Below are 17,500 nucleotides of genomic sequence, written 5' to 3' on the forward strand. Positions count from 1 at the left end.
AGACAGACAACCACACACACACTCACTCACACACACACTCACACACACTCACACACACTCACACACACTCACTCACACACACACTCACACACTCACACACACTCTCTCACACACACACACACACACACACACTCACTCACACACACACACACACTCACACTCACACCTAGCAGCAGTGTAAAGCAGCCAGTTAACCTGATGTACCCGGAGAGAACCCACGCAGGCACAGGGAGAACATGCAAACTGTGCGCAGAGCTCAGACCGGGGTTCGAACCTGGAACCCTGTTACTGTGAGAGTTCACCACTGCACCTTGTTTTATCAGTTTGAACAATTATTAATTAAGAGATAATAGTTTGAATCTATTTATCGGATCATAATAAGAATATCTGTAAGGTTTTTAACAGAAAAGCTCCCGCTCTGCTCGGAGCACGCACAGCGCTGCGTCTCTAACGCGTGATGACCAGGATGTGATGGTGGAGGGAAACACTGTTAAAACTATTGATAATCAATAATCAGTTCACACAGCGAGGAATGAGAGTGAAACAGGTTCATCTCAGACGGATTAAAGAAAACAGGACTGATCTGTGACAGGGTGATTTTTCACCTTTTCACTCTTTTTACTCTTAAACTTCCTCAAACTTGATTTTTCCTCTGAGCAGAACAAACTGCAGCTCAGCTCAGTTTTACTTCCCAAATTCAAACCGACAAACCAACGGCACAGGACCGTACCATCTGCAGGAAGGACGTGGGGTCGTACCATCTGCAGACTGGGGGGGGCAGAGGGGGGGGGCACAGAATTATAGACCTCACAGGGTGAGGACACGTTGTCCGGTCCTCACGCCATCAGACCTGGTTCTATGGTTCAGGTTGGAATCAGGTTTAGATCAGGGCGAGGGTCCAGAGACGGCGCCATGCCAACAACAGTCCTCACAAAGACAGAAAGACCAGCATGTGTGTGGTTCACTGTTTGTCCTCTTCACACTGACATCATGGGACAAATATTCTGCACACACACACACACACACACACACACACACACACACACACACACACACACACACACACAGTCATGAGGTTTAAATAGAGTCAGGAAACTGTTTAAACTGCTGCGGGGAGACTGAGGGTCTAAGGCCCTGACAGTGCCACCTACAGACAAGGCTGATCAACTGCCCCGAGGCCCCAGAGCCCCAAGGGCCCAAACAGCCAGATTCCAGTTTACTGTCATTTCCAAACATGCTGGACACATGGCACATGCAGGGACTCACAGCAGGGTCCGAGTCAGCAGCAACGACCTGGATTTTGTCCTCATGTGGAGACGTAACAACAGTTTGGTCCACGACACGTCTGCACCTGCTGCTGTGATTTTCCTGCTCAGCACCAACTCACAGAGCTTTTAACGAGCAGGTGTCGTTTCTGCTGCTTTTCTCTGAAATCACGGCTCCCCGACACCGTGAGCGCCGTGTGGTCCAAACCATTTCTTTCTCCAGACCCTGGAGCTGGGAACCAGGACAGGTCAGGTGGTGTCTCAGTCTGGACCAACAGACAGGTGCCAGGCTGTTCTGCTCCTCCTCAGAACAGAATCAGAGCAGACGTTAAACCCACCGTCACTGCGACGGCAGCCGCTGAGTCTGGAACAGAAGAAGAAATATCGTCGTCTTAGATATAAACGCTGAACCATTCTCAGCCTATCAGAACGCTGCTTTCAGGGAAGCCTCCGTTCTTACTGGTTCTCTGTGGTTCTCGCAGCAGCTCTGTCTCATACTTTACTTTGTCCAGTCGACCTGTAAAACTGAGTAATCTCAGGCTCAGGTTTGGATGACTGGCAGACTCATTAGCCAATAATATTAAAGTTCATCAGTCACCTTTGAAACATTCACTAAGAACATTTTCCCAACAGGTTTTGTCTTTTTAATTTAGTTAATTTAACAATCTGCTTTTTCACGGCTCGGTTGACCCTGATGTCTCACTGTCTTCCTCTGGCCTTTGTTTTTGTCCATGTGAACATTTCTAAAAAATAAAACTCTACATCTGGAAGAGCATCTGTTCAGCCATGTTGGCCTGGCAGGATCAGGACTGTGTTCAGAAGGTTTGAAGAACAGGAACCATATCATTTTAGGCTTGTGCACCAGGAGGAGGTGCTTGTTAATTAACAGTTTTTATGGAGGCGAGTGTTTGTTGTGTGTGTACTCCAGATTTGTGTCTGAAAACAGAACTGAAAGTTTGCTCGGCAGCTTGTTCTGCATCGAACATGTGGATGTGAACTGTAGATTAAAGAAACCGCCTGCTGGACTCAGACCACAGGTTCATACAAACTGTCCAGCTCAGACAGGAAGTCTTGATCTGTCCTGCCTCAGCTGAAACATTCGTACGAGTGGACTCTGGAGCCTCGGGCTGTGAAGTTAAATTCCTCTCTGTAGATAAGAGTTGAATGTAAAGCATGAAGCTACATGTTTCTTGTGTATTTGGCCTCTCACATTCTTTCTTTATCATCTGCTGAAATGCGTTGGACAGACTCCAGAGGTTTTCTCCTGCAGGACCAGAACAGACTGAAAATAGAAACGCAGGGAGAGTTTAACCCTTGATATAATCAGGAAACACTGTGGATGCCTCTCATTGTCGGCAGAGTCGAGCGGACCTTCACTTTCCTTGTTTGAAGAAGAATTTGGCAGCTGGAGCGGTTTGGACAGAAAAACAGATGCAGGATTTTACTGTGACAGCAACAATCACGGCTCATACAGAGCGACTCTGATCGGTGTGGACCTTACACTGTGGAGTCTCCCCTGAAATGTAAATTCAACACACTCTCAAAAGCATTTTGGGAATGATTGACTATACGTTTGAGCTGCTGTGCAATAGCCCTGCAAATAAATAGCTCCGGGATCTCAGATCTGATCCGGGATCTCAGATCTGATCCGGGATCTTAGATCTGATCCAGGATCCTGCTCAGGCCTGAGAAAAGAAGAATGAAAACAGGACAAATAAACTGTTCAATCTGAGAAAACATTCAGAATAAAACCAACAGAAAGTGAGACGTGGTTTGAATAATGTTTCCAGCATCGACCTGAATAGTCCACTGCTTCACTCCCATTGTCAGGATTCTGAAGCTAAATGTTGAAGTGTGAATAAGAAGGAGGAGTGGAGCTGTTTACTTTCAAAAACCAGAGTTCATTCTGCTCATGTTTTATTGCAGTCATCAATTATTACTTTGTCTTTGCCCCTTCACTTTGTAAACATCTCACCTGAGGGGTCAGAGGTCAGCTGTATATGTGTGTGTGTATGTGAGTTTGTGTGGAAGTCAAACTAAACATTTAGCTTCAGCGAACAGTTGCTGTTTATTCTGACATCTCAGGTTCAGTTAAAGTCAGTTTGGTTCAGTTTGTTTCATCTGGAAACAACAAGAACAAAAACATCCTGAAACACTCTTTAATTTCAGCTTTACAAGCCTGAGAGAGAGAGAGTGTGTGTGTGTGTGTGTGTGTGTGTGTGCACATGGTGCTTCCTGTGCTGTGTTTGGACCACACCCAGTGTTTAGTCATACTTAATGTGTTCACTGTGTTGACGTCTCTGAGCTTTGGTTCCCATGCTGCTCAATGGCAGAGTGTGTTCCTGTTCTTCTATCTTTGTGAGGACTAATGTTGAGGAACATTTTGGGAAAGTGAGGATGTTTTAGTGAGAGAGATTTTTAGAAAGTGACTGCACTTTCAGACTTGGTTTTACAGGGTCAGGGGTAGAGTCTGGTTCACTCATTAAGATTTCAGACTTCGAGGAATTTCTGTTTATGATTTCCAGCCAACTCTATAACTGTATTTGGCTGCTTCAATGAATCATTTTGTACTTATTAATGTGCTTTTTTCAGAAAGCCCAAATTAAAAGTTTTTCCCAAGAAACTTCTTCAGAAATTAGATGTGTTCTTCATAAATTCACAAATTCTGTCAATAAGCCAATCACAGATTGTGTTCTGCCTTTTTTATTTATTTATTTTTTTAAATTATTGATGTTTTGGGGTTTTGATGTCGACAGTGGGAGTGAGTTTCTATTTCATTCTACTCAGTGAGAGTTGAACTTAAAATAAAAATAATTTAAGTAAAACAAATCTTTATCTCTGATAAACTAAAATGTTTATTTGTAAGAAAACATTCAACCCTGATGGCAAAAGATGAATTTACACAACCAGCAGCAGGTTTCTCAAGACAGTAAGTCATCTGTGGACTTCCCTAATCCTGAGAGAGAAACTGCAGGAGATGATGAAAGAATCAGATTCTCTTTCTGTGTTGAAAACAAACAGTTAAATTACTATATACTGATAAATGAGGGCATCAGTTGAATCTTAAAGACTGCAAAAAAGAACATTTAAATGGAACAAAAATACTAAACTAAAAAGTTTAAAGAAAATGTGAAAATGAAATTAAAGAAATTTAGTTAGGAAACTATAAAAATGTGTTTGTAATTTCTTCCTTCTCTGTCTCCATAGATCAAACCTGAACCCCACTTTGGATATCAAAACACACATTTTGGAATTGTTGTTTTTCATTTGGCTGCAGAAAAACCACCAGTGGACTTCACAGTGGACTTTATTTTTGGGGGGGAATTAACAGTTTTTTTGTTTTTTTTTTTGAGGATCCGACAAATTTAATTTTTGATCTTTTCCATTCAGAACTTGTGGATGTTCTTAATTTATTTAATATTTTCTTCGATCTGAACCCTCCTGGAGTCCAGTGTTCAGTCTGAGGCGGGGTAATTTCAAGGGTCTGTTCCTCTGTGTCAGCGTTGGTGTAGTTTTTTTGTCTGAATGCCCCAGGATTACCCTCAGACTGCAGTTCCTCATCCGGCCTGCAGGGCAGCAGCAGAGCGCGGTGGCTGGCAGCTGGACAGGCACAGTGTTGGCATGAGTGACTTCTGGCACAAGATGGGCTGCTGTGTGGTCGCTAAACCACCGCCGGTGAGAGACACACCCACACACACAAACACACTTAGGTACACTCGATTAGGCATGCTCTGGGGACGCATGGGTAACAAAACTTTTTCAGGGACACCACTTTCTGAGAGGTTTTGAAACTCATTTTAACAAACCTACTTAAGAAGACAAGAAAGTAAGTAATTTACTGCACACATTCATTTTTCCATCTCTTCAGAGGACGTTACATTGGCATTCCCTTAGACTTACCTTAAACCTAACCATAACCTAAACCTAGCTTTACCTTAACCTTAGACCAAGTCTTCAATCTAAAATGTTCAGATTTATGTTTTGGCTACACAGATTTATGTCCCCACAACATGAGTAGCGCAAATACACACACACACACACACACACAGGCACACACAGGCACACACACACACACACACACAGGCACACACACACACACACACACACACATTTTAACTCAGGAGTAAGCAGGTGGCAGACCTTCCTGTTTCACTGTGAACTCTGACCTCCTCGCCTGTAGGAGGCCCTCTTCCTTTTCTAACATCTGAGTCTGTTCCATTTTTATTCAAATAACAAACTCTCCAATTCTGAAAATGAGGTTTGTCACAAAAACCAAATGTTTGCTGCTCGAAGCTTCATGATTGTGATTTAGTACTGTACGAAACAAGCTGAAGACAAAATCCCTGTGGACTTTAGAAGAAAGTTTTCTGATATTTTATAAACTCAATCAAGGAAATGGTTCATTCCTCTTGGTTTAAACTTCGGTAGTAAACTGAAAACCTTCAGACTCCGAGAAGCTTCTTTTCTCCATGATTAATCAGTAATGTAGAAATCGATCGGCAGCTGAATCAGGCCTCAATGACGCTGTGTGAAGCAGAGACAGTGACTCAGACTGAGGAGGGAAGTTCGACTCTGCTGTGATTCTCCCCACAGACTCGGCCTCCTTCCTCTGGCTGTATTTTTAGAGTTTTCTGTTTGTTCCATTGTGACACTGCAACAATACACTGCACACACACACACGCAGACGCACACACACACACACACACACACACGCACACACACGCACACACACACACACACACACACACACACAGATGCCAGCAGTGACTTCACTCTTGGGGAAGTTAAGCTCAGCTTCCTTTGTGAAGCTCGACTGTGAAACTCAGGTTCAGGTTCAGACAGAAGAAAATAATAAAAAAAGACTTTCCTCATATTCAGGTAGGTGATGCAACACCCCCAGCCACACCCCCACCTGCTCCTTCTGATGTGGTCAAAGCTGAAAAATCGAGTTAAAGTTTTCGAAAAGTTTTGATTCTTTAGATTTTGGCTTGAGAGAGTTTCAGCTCGTCAAACTAACTGCCCCCGGCTGATGTCATTACCCAGCCTCTCTTATTTTGAAATCCCAGCTTGTTCCTTTGCTTTGTAACAGATGACTCACTGAAAACATGACGACGATGACGACGATGATGATGATGATGCAGAGCTGCTGTTTATTAGCTCAGCACCATGGTTACCAGGAGGTTTTGTTCTCTCCTGCTCAGTAAACCAGCAGCAGCCTGACTGCAGCCTGATGAAACTGCTCTGGGATCAGTCTGAGTCTCAGTCTGCCGGTTTCAGAGCAGGCGGCTGGTTGTTAAATCTGACCTGGTGAACCACAGAGAAACCAGGTGTTCACTGACCTGGAATATCAGAGGAGACAGAGTCACATGACCTCCTCTGGTCCAGGTTCCCTTCATCCACATAAAACAGAGATGAAGTGATAGATTCACTCATTCACTCAGTGAAATCAAACATTTTGACATTGTTTTCAACAGACATCATCTTTTACTGTGGGAAGTTAGGAATCATTTGTCACCTGAGTTCTTGACCTTTGACCCCGACCCGCTCTGCGACTGGCAGTGGTTGTGATTCACCAGCACCTGGTCGACCACAGCGCGCCGCCATGTCTGACGTCTGATGAGTGATTCAGGGTTCGAGCTGAACATTTCCTGATGTGCAGCTGTGATTCAGCAGCAACGCGGAGAAAAGAACCTCCTGAATTTAATCAGCTGCCAAATCGATATGAAATCAGTGAAGGAGGAGGGGCCAGTGGAGAGAGACTGGTCGGACTGTGCTGTACTGGTTTGTGTTGTAGCTCTGATCTGGATTCGCCTCCCGTTGGTCTGATGGCGGTCATGTGTCGCTGCCCGTCGCCGCTGATTCGCCTCGTTTCCTAAATAAAAACATGCAAACAAAGAAAAAACAGTTTGTGTGTGACGTCATTAAACAGATGTTAGACACGCACGACTTCCTGTTACTGAGCTTTAACTAACTGTTGAGTCACTGCGACTTTATGTGATTAGTTAACACTTAATGGATTTTTATAACTTAATTCATTATGAATGGTGTTAGTTTTACTGAAGCATCTGTTTTGTGCCCGTTAATGATCAGACAACAACAAAACACACCCTTCCTGCTGCAGAGCCACGAGTGGAGAGATGCTGTCCAGGGTCAAGGGTCAAAGGTTCAGACCCTAAACTGACGAGAGACTCCGGACACGCGGCACTGCTCAGTGAATCAGCTCATTCTCCCTCCTCTTTATTACACGCTGGATTCCTTGTGCTCTGACAGACGAACCCTGGTCCTGCGGTCGACCCTCTTCTTCGGTCCTGTTGCTGTTACATAAGAGTTCTGAATAATCCCGAGCAACATAATCCTCTTAAACCAGAAGGGAATGGCTGTGACTGTGGCTGAGACGTGTTCTGGATCAGCACACATGGAGATTAACTGGACTCTGGGACCAGAGACGTTCAGTGACAGAGCTCGGAGTCCCTGAATGCAGCACAAAGTGTCCCTGAATGCAGCACAGTCATCTGTATGATCACAAGATCATTCATAACTTCATTAAATCCAGTCCAACACTAAACACCTCAACTCTGCAGCTCAGTCACGTCTGAGGCTACTGGTACTGGTACTACTGGTACTACTGGTACTACTACAACTAATACTATAAGTACTGACACTACTACTGACAGACTACCACTCCTACCACTGCTAATACTGCGACTCCTAGTTTCACTGCTACGACTTTGTTTTACTGCAGAGTTCACTGTACACAAGCAACAATTTTTCACAATAAAAGCAAAGAAAATAAAAGCACAGACAAACATGAAAAATAAAAGCATTTTCCTTTAACCCTGTTATCTGTGGTTCTGGGTGAAAGGATCAGAGGGAGCTGAGCTAACAGAGCTGAGAGTCTCAGCAGGACGTGGGGGTTAACTCAGTCCTCATCCAGCTGCAGGTTTCTGATGGTGTGCGTCATGTTGTGTCACATGTTTGTTTTCACTGACTCTGATTCACACAAACGTGTTGGAAGCTGAAGGGATGATGTGAGTGTGAGAGTATGTGGACGTGCAGAGACACGTCTGATAATCTGAGGCTCACACTCTGCTGTGCTGCAATAACCCTGAACCCACGACTTTCACCTGCGTACAAACTGACCTGTGTGTGCGTGTGTGTGTCTGTGTGTGTGTCTGTGTGTGTGCGCAGAAGAAGAAGAGGAGGAAGATTGATCGCAGTATGATCGGAGAGCCGACAAACTTCATCCACCTCACACACATCGGCTCCGGAGAGATGGCAGAGGGCCTGCAGCCGGTGAGACCCCACACCTGTCTGTCTGTCTGTCCGTCCACCTGCATGTTGTAAGTGTGATAGCTGACAGGTAATTATAGGGCACAACATGAAACAAAGGACTGGACTGACCCGGGGTCAGAACCTTAACCAGAGACCTCTGTAAACCAGGACCAGGACAGCCTGTCTCTAAAACCTGAACAGACTGTAAAAGTGTGTGTGTGTGTGTGTGTGTGACAGGAAGTGTCACACAGTCCTGCATCCTTCCTGCTTCTATTTTAGCTTCACTGCTTCACATCTCATCTGTTAGAGTCTGAATGAACTGAGATCAGCTGCAGTTCTCACACACACACACACACACACACACACACACACACACACACACACACACACACACACACACACACACACACACAGAGACACACACACCTTAAAATAAAACGATAAAAGACAAACTTTAAACTAAAAATAAAATAATTCAATAAAAAATATAAAGAATAAAACAAAAAGAACAAAATCAAAAGAAAATTAAATAAATTCAACATCTGGACCAGTGTGATGACATCATCTGTATGATGTGATGGTCAGAACCAGAAAGTTTCATCCCTGATGAGGTCAGAGGTCAGACACGTCCTTCCTAGCTGACTCGCCTCCTTTCCTCATTTCCTCATGTGATGAGCAGAGTCTGAATTTACCTTTGATCCACAGGAAGAAATAAACAGTTGGTTCAGAGAAAAGACGAATGAACTGAAGGAGAAATGTTCAGTAATCATATCGTGTGTGTGTGTGTGTGTGTGTGTGTGTGTGTGTGTGTGTCCTCTCTACAGTCGGGGTCGGTTCAGGAGCAGATGAGGTCTAAAGGGCCGAACATGAACGGCAGGAACAGCCTGTTATAGCTGGTAAATACACACAACACAAACCTTCTCTGCTCTGACACTTCAGCTCCTTTCAGCTCTGTCACTTCCACTTCCTCCAGTGTTTCAGCTTCAACTCTGAGTTCTTCACTTTCCAGCACTTTCACTGTAACTGAGACTTAAATTTCATTCAGAGCTGACTCATAAACTAAACCTTCATTTTTCTGCCACTTCCGTTGATTTCACTGTTTCTCTGCTTCAAAAAGATCTCCACATTCTTAAGTTGCTTTCAGTGTTTGATCCTCGTTCAGTGAGTTGAAGTTTATAAAATTTCACCCACTTTTTCCTTCACTTCGACCTGTAACTGTCACCGTTTCTGTTGCTTTCACCTCAGTTTTATGTCCCTGAAGAAAACTAAACCCTAACAAAACAAAGTGTGGCCACCAGCTGCAAACCCACTGTGAAAATGTCCAATGTCCCACCACAGTCCTAAACCCAGCACCAGCTGCTCATACAGTGAGACCTGCTGTGGGACGCGTCTCCTCACTGACCTGGAAACTGTTATGGAGGAGACAGGAGACAGGAGGGGCCTGAGGGGACGATCCTGGGTTTTTAATTTGATGCTGGATCTGAAAAACTCAAAAGCCTGAAACTTTGAAGCGAAACACATGAATGTGTTGAATTTATTATTTGTCCACTTCAGAACAAACCAGCTGTGATGCTGCGATTTCACATCAGTCCACCTGTGTGTTCTTGATTTTCAGGAGTGTATGAATCAACCTAGTCCTTCTGACTGACCTCCTCTCTCCTCTGAACCTCCGATCCTCTGAACCTCCGATCCTGAATCCGACCGCCAACCAGAGGCTTCGACTCCCGTCCTGCCCTGCTGAAGTGTCCTTGCGCAAAGCACCCAGCTGTGGGGGGACGCTGCCTCCTGAGGACAATACCTTTCTTTATGCAGGGACAGGATGCAGGTCTGCTTTTGTCTCCTTTAAAATAATTTCAATTAAGAATTTCAGGATTTTTTTTAAGAGCCACCATTAAAACACATCCAAAAACGAGCAGAGTCAGCAAGGGAGTCCCCAGAGGGTTCTGAACCTGTCCCAATAAAACACACACAAAGACTCCTCCCAGAATCCCTTTCTGTTCAGGATGTTTGCTCAATGACAAAATGTCTGTAGTTTAAGAAAAAAAATCTGGTTTTACAAAACAAAAAAAGACTCATTTCCCAGCATTCACAGGGAAATGTTCTCATAAGTCCCTCTTCCAGGAAGCAGTGAGGATTTCTACATCCCTCTAATTTTAACCATCATGCTGGTGCAAAGTTCAACACTCCCCACTGCTCTGGAGTTTCCTCAGCGGACTTCATTTCCCAGGATGCTTCACTGCACGGCTGTGCGCTTTATTTGGCTTTGAAAGGATTGTTACGACTTAGTTTGGTTGTTTTTCTCAAGCCCTCAGTGTTGACATCAGTGAGCTTCATTTCCCAGGATGCTTCACTCTGCCCAGCCCCCCTGCTGGCACTGAATGATTTCAGACTCTTGTTGTAGGAGATGGGAAAGTCCCATGAATTCCTGCTACACTGGACCAGACTGTGTGTGTGTGTGTGTGAGTGACAGACGTCATATGGTCTTAATAACCCACCAGTTTAAACAGAAACGTTGACTTCACTGAACTGAACTGAACTCTGTAACACACAGTTCTAAATGAGCATTAGAAATATATAAGTCTGCTTTCGAGTGTCGGACTGCGGCTGGATGTTTAGAGAAGTGATTTCATTTTCGGTTCCACGTTGACGTTTGAAAACCTAAAATGCTGCATCTGGTGGGAAGCTGCAGATTATTTATCTGCTTTATATTTGTAGTATTTTAACAATGTTAAACAGATGTTGTCTTTCATTTTCTGCTGTATAATTTCTCCTGATGTCACTGTTGTCATTTTGTATCCCTCCTGATTAAATATCCCAACGAGCTGAAGCAGGGATGCAGAATAGTGAAGTGGGCGGGCAGACACCTGCCAGTCATAGACTCACTGTTTCTCAGCCTTTGCGACGCGGTTCAAGTTCAGGTTGATGTTTTGGTCGAAATGTGACTGGAGCTGATTTCTCAGATTCTGAGACTCAGATTAAAAGTGTTTAATATATTCTTGATAAAAGTGAATCCACGTCTGCGGAGCTCTGGAAACTTTTGTGAACTTTGTGGGAAAGAAAATGCTCAGAAACGCTTTGTTCAGTAAAGTAAAGGCTCCACTTGATGCCTGAGTAAAAGTCAGGGTCAGGATTTTAACGTCACTGAGCTCAGACTAACAAACACTCTCAGTTAAATTACGTTTCGTGAAGCTTAATCAGAAGTTATAATGTTTGCTAACATGCTAGCACAAAAGTGTTGCTACAGCACTCAGCTGGTGTCTGCACTGCCCACGCTGTAGCTATTTGAAACCGCTGAGTCATGGTGTTCCCCCTCACCATAGCAACCGGTTGCTTCCTCCCTGTGGCCGAGACTCTTGAGGCCAAAACATCTATTTAAGGAAAATCTGAGCTGCTGCTGCTTGTCAGGACAGCGTGGTGTGTTCGCTGGACTCCTCAGGGTGTGGGAGGTTTTACACTTCATCCCTAACCTCCTCTGTCTGAAAGATGTTCTCCACTCCTCCACAATCAAACCTGGCCTGTCAGTTAATTGCACTGCGTAGGAGTCGTTTGACCTTTTTGAAATGACCACAGCCGACTGAAATGCTGATTTTGCATCATGTGTTTCTCAGTCAGACGCTCAGATAAGCTGACTATGTAAACAACAACAACAATAGATGGTAAACAGATTCTGACGTGAAACTGAGAGATCATTTTTCTTTGCTTTGATTTGGTGACACCTGTGGTTTCTGAGGGCAACTGCAAGTGTGTTTTATGATCCAGGTCCCAGTGTTCTGCTTCAGGTTTGACTCAGCGGCGTCGTTATGGAACTCTTGGCTAATTTCTCCTCTGATTCGTGGAAACTCAAAGCTGTTCTCAGGATCAGATGTTGGCTGCCAAAGTTCCTCTCTTCCTTTTTGCCCCCTCTCCATGGGATTCCCCTCCTCCTGGCTTACACTTCCTCAACACTGGAGAGCGCTTTTTCTCTTCTTTATGGAGAAATAACGAGACACGATTTAGAGATTTAGAGAAGATCTGGAGTCAAAAACCTGAGTCTGAAATCTTTTCCAATCATTCCGGTGTTTCTCTGTCCTGATAAAGTCAAGCTTTTCACTATTATCAGTTTATTTTTATGCTTTTTTGTTATTGTTTGTCAAAGATGTTGATTTTTTTTAAAACTGTGTTTATATTATTGTACAATCTCTTTCTGAATGTGTTGCATGGCTGGTAATGTATGGATGCATCCACTGAGAGTATTGGTCACAAAGCATTTCTGTGAGCTTTGTGGGTCCTGGTGTCTGCAGGAGTAACAAACGAAAAGTCGACTGAGAATTTTTCTTTTATGTAATATTCTTCTTACTTAAATAGACTTTAAACTGAAATCAACCAAACAACAGCAGAGTGTGTGGAGCTGCAGTTCCTCTAATGTCCACCAGCTACATTATAAATCACTGTTTCATTAAGATGAAAGTCAGGCTTGAATTTATGGTTGAGGACGCGTTTGTGTGATTGACAGGTGTTTCAGCCTATCACACTCAGTGGTGGAGGTGGTTGTGGTTGGCTGTCCAGAAAACTGTGAGCATGAAAACACATGTAAAGTCCTAATACATAAGAAAGATCCTGGTGTTTTAATGACAATCTGACGAGATTTGAGAAACACCATGAACATGAACCTGGTCCTGCATCCTGTTTTAGTTACTTATGACTTATGCTAATGCTAATGCTAAAGCATCAGGTCCATGTGAAAGAAACATCCTAAGAGAAAGTTTGAGTTTAGAGATTAAAGACTTTGTGGAGCACCTGATGTCCAGAAAGATGATGTTTTTATTTTCTATGCACAAGATATTAGACCTCAGAGCTATTTTCATACAAGTTATTATCTTGTGTGATAATAATTTGAATGAAAAAGATATAAGTTTTGTAAACAAGGAAATATCTTGTGTGAACAAGACAATACCTTATAACAAGATATTGAGTTTGGAAATCAATGTATGAACACGATATGAACTCATGCAAACAGGATGGATAACTGCAAACAATATGTTTACTTATATAACAATATATTTACAGACTTTTGTAAGCAAGGTAATGTTTTTTCCAAAAAAGATAAAAACCTGTTGGAAACATGATAATATCCTGTACCTATCCAAAGCAACTTGTACAAACTAAAATATCTTTTTGTAAACAAGACAATAATTTGAGAAAATAAGATAACTGAAGTAAACAAAATAATAACATGCAAGTAAAAATAATTACTTATAGGAATAAGATTCTAACATGCATTCAAGATATTTCAAACAAGATATGAACTTAAAATTTGTGGCAACAGGATAATTTTGGCAAATGGATCCTGTGTGAACAAGATGCTAACCTGTGTGAGAAAGATAATATTTGGTGAACACAAGATACACACCAAGAAAAAAAAACACCATGCTTCAGGACTTCAGGTGTTCTGTAAACATCTTCTGAGAAAATGTCATTATTCTGCTTTTGAAGGTGAAGTGTCAGAGTCTGTGGGAGGGAGAATCTGTGAAGTCAGAACAAATTCATCTTAGATTAATCTCACAACTCAAACTATTGTTTTTAACCTGACCTTATTTTTTTCTTTTCCAATAGATACTAACAGTCTTTACACCAATTTTAAATATTTGTGTTAAAGTGACAGAAATGTGTGATTTCTGTGACTTGTGTTGGGTTTTGTTATGTAACCTCCTCCTCTGCAGAAACACAAATACAGATTGACTTTATTCCTGCTTATGTAACATGTCTCATGACGACTGAATAAATCTGCTGTTTTCTCTCCAAATGTGTTCGTTTCATGACCAGTTTACGATGAAATGGACTCAGTGTGTTGAGGAGACTGAATGGTGACAGTGATCTGTCTGCATCATCGAACAGTTCGAGAATAAAGTAGTAATATTTCCAAAGTAAAGTTGTGATGTTAGGTGAGTGCAGTGCAGGCGCCAGTCATGTTCTGGTTACAGGAATAATTATTTTAACGGGTAAATGTTTAATCAGGGAGGAGTGCATCTTTGAAAAGCTGAATGCTGAATGAAAAGCAGCTGCACAGAAACCGCAGTGCTGAAATAAAGGTGTGTGGTTATGTGTGTGGGGGGTGTTGCCATGGAAACCACAGTCCAGATTAAAGACGTGGTCACTGGTGGCGCTTAAAACGAAGTTTGTTGGAAACACACAGAGGCTGTGTGTGTGTGTGGTTGTGGTGACATAAATCTGTTTGCCTAGCCACAGAGTGGGGACTCTATTTCCTTTTGGGGACAAAAAGCGAGTCCTCATAACATGAATCGAATGGTTTCAGGTTAGGTTAGGTTTAGGTTAGGTTAGGGTTAGGTTTAGGTTATATCTCCAGGAAATAAATTCAAGTCAATGTCACAGCTAAGGATCAAGGACCAACATTTACATGTTGGTCCCAGTTTAAGCCATCAAGCGCAAGATGTGAACAGAGTGAAATATAAACATAAGAGCAATAAATATAAACATTAGAGCAGATATGTAAACATTGTGAAATATAAACAATTAAATAAAATAAAAATAAGATAAGAAAGCTGAGATTAGCATGTGCATAAATACGTATGTGCAAGTAGGAGGTAGTGGTAGTGCAAAGAGGTGGTCCATATGTTGCACCTATAGGAACATGTTGCCCTGTGATGGCCAAGTATTGCACTTAGTGGATAGTGTTGTAGTGCAGGTCAGTCAGTGTGTGGTGGGGGGTGAGGGGGGGGGCGGGGTGGGGGGTGAGGGGGGGGGCGGGGTGGGGGCTGTTCCTGAGCCTGAGCTCAGCCCTGATTGGCAGGAGGTGAAGTCCAGTGTGAAAAACAAGCATGTGTGAACACATGCACATGCACACACACACTCACACACACAGGACTGTGTTCCTGTTTATTGAGCTTCCTCAGCACCTACCTCACTTCCTTCCTGTCAGGCTCCATTTCCTGACCAGCCGCTGGGTTTATAACAGCAGTCGCACTCTCTCTCTCTCTCTCTCTCTCTCTCTCTCTCTCTCTCTCTCTCTCTCACACACACACACACACACACACACACACACACACACACACACACACAAACACACGCGCACGCGCGCGCGCGGCTGTTCTTTATAAATGACCGCAGTGTTTCCTCAGACACATGATAAATGTCTTGACAGGTACTCAGACCAGACAGGTAACTGGTCCTCTCTGAGCTGTCATTGGCTGGTTCACCTCAGCAGTCTGATGTTAGTCTGTAGAAAACAGTTGGACAAAGCTTTTCACTTTGACACACAGTGAGCGGATTCTTTTAAAATGACTCTGTTTTTATTTCTTTAACTTTTTCCGTTTCACCTCAGCGTCTGTGTTTGTTTACATTATTTATCATGTATTTAAACGTAAGTTGGGGACAAATCTTCTACCATAAAGAAGCTGGTTTGCAGTTTCTTCTGGTTCGTGCTGCGTCTCCTGTCCCGGGCAGAAATGAGGCCTGGCAGGATGTTTTTGTTGCAGTACTGCTGCGGACCACTGGGACAAACTGGACCTGACTGGTAACACATCACTCACATTCACACGCCCTGGTGAGTTTCCTGTGTAAACACGTCTCTGCCTGGTACCGGAGGCACCTTCCTCCCTCCTCCCGTCTCTGAGTTCTTATTTGACTCCACCTTTCACCTGTTCGTACGACGGCTCTGTTTGTCTTTACACTCTCAGACTCTGTCAAACAAGGTCACATTAAATCACATCTCCATGGAAACTACCCTCCTTTCCTGACTTCATCGTTTCCAGAATGTCTCAGTCAGACGTGTTTTCGTTTCACATGATGTTAAAATGTTTTCAGAAACATCAAAGCTGAAGGAAGAGCTGGAGAATCTGGACGCGTCACACAGGAAACACAGATCTGCAGAGACCAAAACACTGAACCATCAGGATTTTATTCAGCACCAGGAATATTCAGATGTCAGTGTTGAAGTAAAGCACTGACCCTGGCAGGGTTGATGGTTCAACTCCTGCTGAAAACACTGAAAGTGCAGAGTGAGGAGAGATTAGATGCAAAATCTGACAGAAAAAACACTTTGACTTCTGAATGAATTAAAACTTTCTGTGTAATGAAAAAATATGTCAACACATCAAACGAAAGCTTTAACTGAGGAATCTCTGTCAGAGCTGGTGAGTGTGTTTCTGAGATAAGGAGCCTGCAGAGTAAAGTTCGCTCAGTTTTCCAGACGAACATCATGCACGAGATATTTGATCCCTCTGGTGCTGAGACAGTCTCACTGTGGACCTTCACAGTAAGGGACAGTGTCTCTGTGTTTTGTTGAGATATAAAATGATTTAAAACAGCTTGAAATGTTTTTGTTGCATTGAGTGCTTTTACTTTAAAAAGGCACGGAGCAGCTGAAGAGCTGGAACCAAAGTCAGCACTAACACTGTTCACAGGCCGAGCTGTGGAGGGACAGGAAACGCAGCAGGACCTGCAGAGATCTGCTCACTCTCACAGCCAGCATTAATCCTTAAACACTGGTTGAGCAAGACGTCAAAGCTCCACCTGCTGGTTTCACCTGGACAGGCTCTGGTCGTACCTGCAGGGCAGAGATGATGTCATCAGGAAAACACATTTCGTGTTCAGGCTGTTTTGGGCAGAACGCTGAGGAGGTCAGACCAAAACGTCTGAGCAGCAGCCAGATGACCAAACCGTTAGCTCACCTTTACAGGTGTAAAGCACTGACTGGGTTCAGGTGCAAACTCACTGTGACTGTTTGATGTTTTCGTGTTGGTTCAGCTGCTGAAATCAAAAGTAACTAACATTTGAAGAAAGAGGAGTTTAAACATCTGTTTGCTGCAGGAGCTGATTTACTCCTTTTACTGTCACATTGTTTCATGCTGCTGATATTTCAGCCACCACTGTGTCAAACAGATCCAGGTGTCAGGCTCAAACACAGGTAAGCAAATAATGAATGAATGAAAAGAATCACTCACTGTCTGACGTAATCTGGGATCTGC

At 43.3% G+C, this 17,500-nt stretch overlaps 2 protein-coding genes across 5 annotated transcripts in view; one reads left to right on the forward strand and one right to left on the reverse strand.

Moving 5' to 3' along the window:
* cdc42se1 (CDC42 small effector 1) overlaps window positions 1-14,336 on the forward strand; it is a 17,552-nt gene extending 3,216 nt beyond the window's left edge. The window contains exons 2-5 of the mRNA XM_041052948.1: window positions 4,473-4,940; window positions 8,454-8,558; window positions 9,362-9,433; window positions 10,153-14,336. Coding sequence (XP_040908882.1) covers window positions 4,791-4,940; window positions 8,454-8,558; window positions 9,362-9,430 — 324 coding nt within the window. The 5' untranslated portion in view covers window positions 4,473-4,790 and the 3' untranslated portion in view covers window positions 9,431-9,433; window positions 10,153-14,336. The remainder of the gene's footprint in view (window positions 1-4,472; window positions 4,941-8,453; window positions 8,559-9,361; window positions 9,434-10,152) is intronic.
* A 1,468-nt stretch (window positions 14,337-15,804) lies between these two features.
* The window catches only part of LOC121192468 (protein prune homolog 2-like), an 8,044-nt gene continuing 6,348 nt past the window's right edge, over window positions 15,805-17,500 (reverse strand). For 2 of the 4 annotated variants that reach the window (XM_041054199.1, XM_041054198.1), the window contains 2 exons: window positions 17,477-17,500; window positions 15,806-17,079 (listed from right to left, as the gene is read on the reverse strand). The exon at window positions 17,477-17,500 is cut by the window's right edge and continues 75 nt beyond it. In XM_041054199.1, the coding sequence (XP_040910133.1) occupies window positions 17,055-17,079; window positions 17,477-17,500 (49 nt within the window). In that variant the 3' untranslated portion in view covers window positions 15,806-17,054. Of the gene's footprint in view, window positions 17,080-17,476 lie in introns of all 4 variants that reach the window. The other 2 variants (XM_041054200.1, XM_041054197.1) reach the window with 2 other exon arrangements.

The sequence above is a fragment of the Toxotes jaculatrix genome, chromosome 13, assembly GCF_017976425.1.
Source record: "Toxotes jaculatrix isolate fToxJac2 chromosome 13, fToxJac2.pri, whole genome shotgun sequence".
In the NCBI taxonomy this organism is placed as follows: Eukaryota; Metazoa; Chordata; class Actinopteri; family Toxotidae; genus Toxotes; species Toxotes jaculatrix.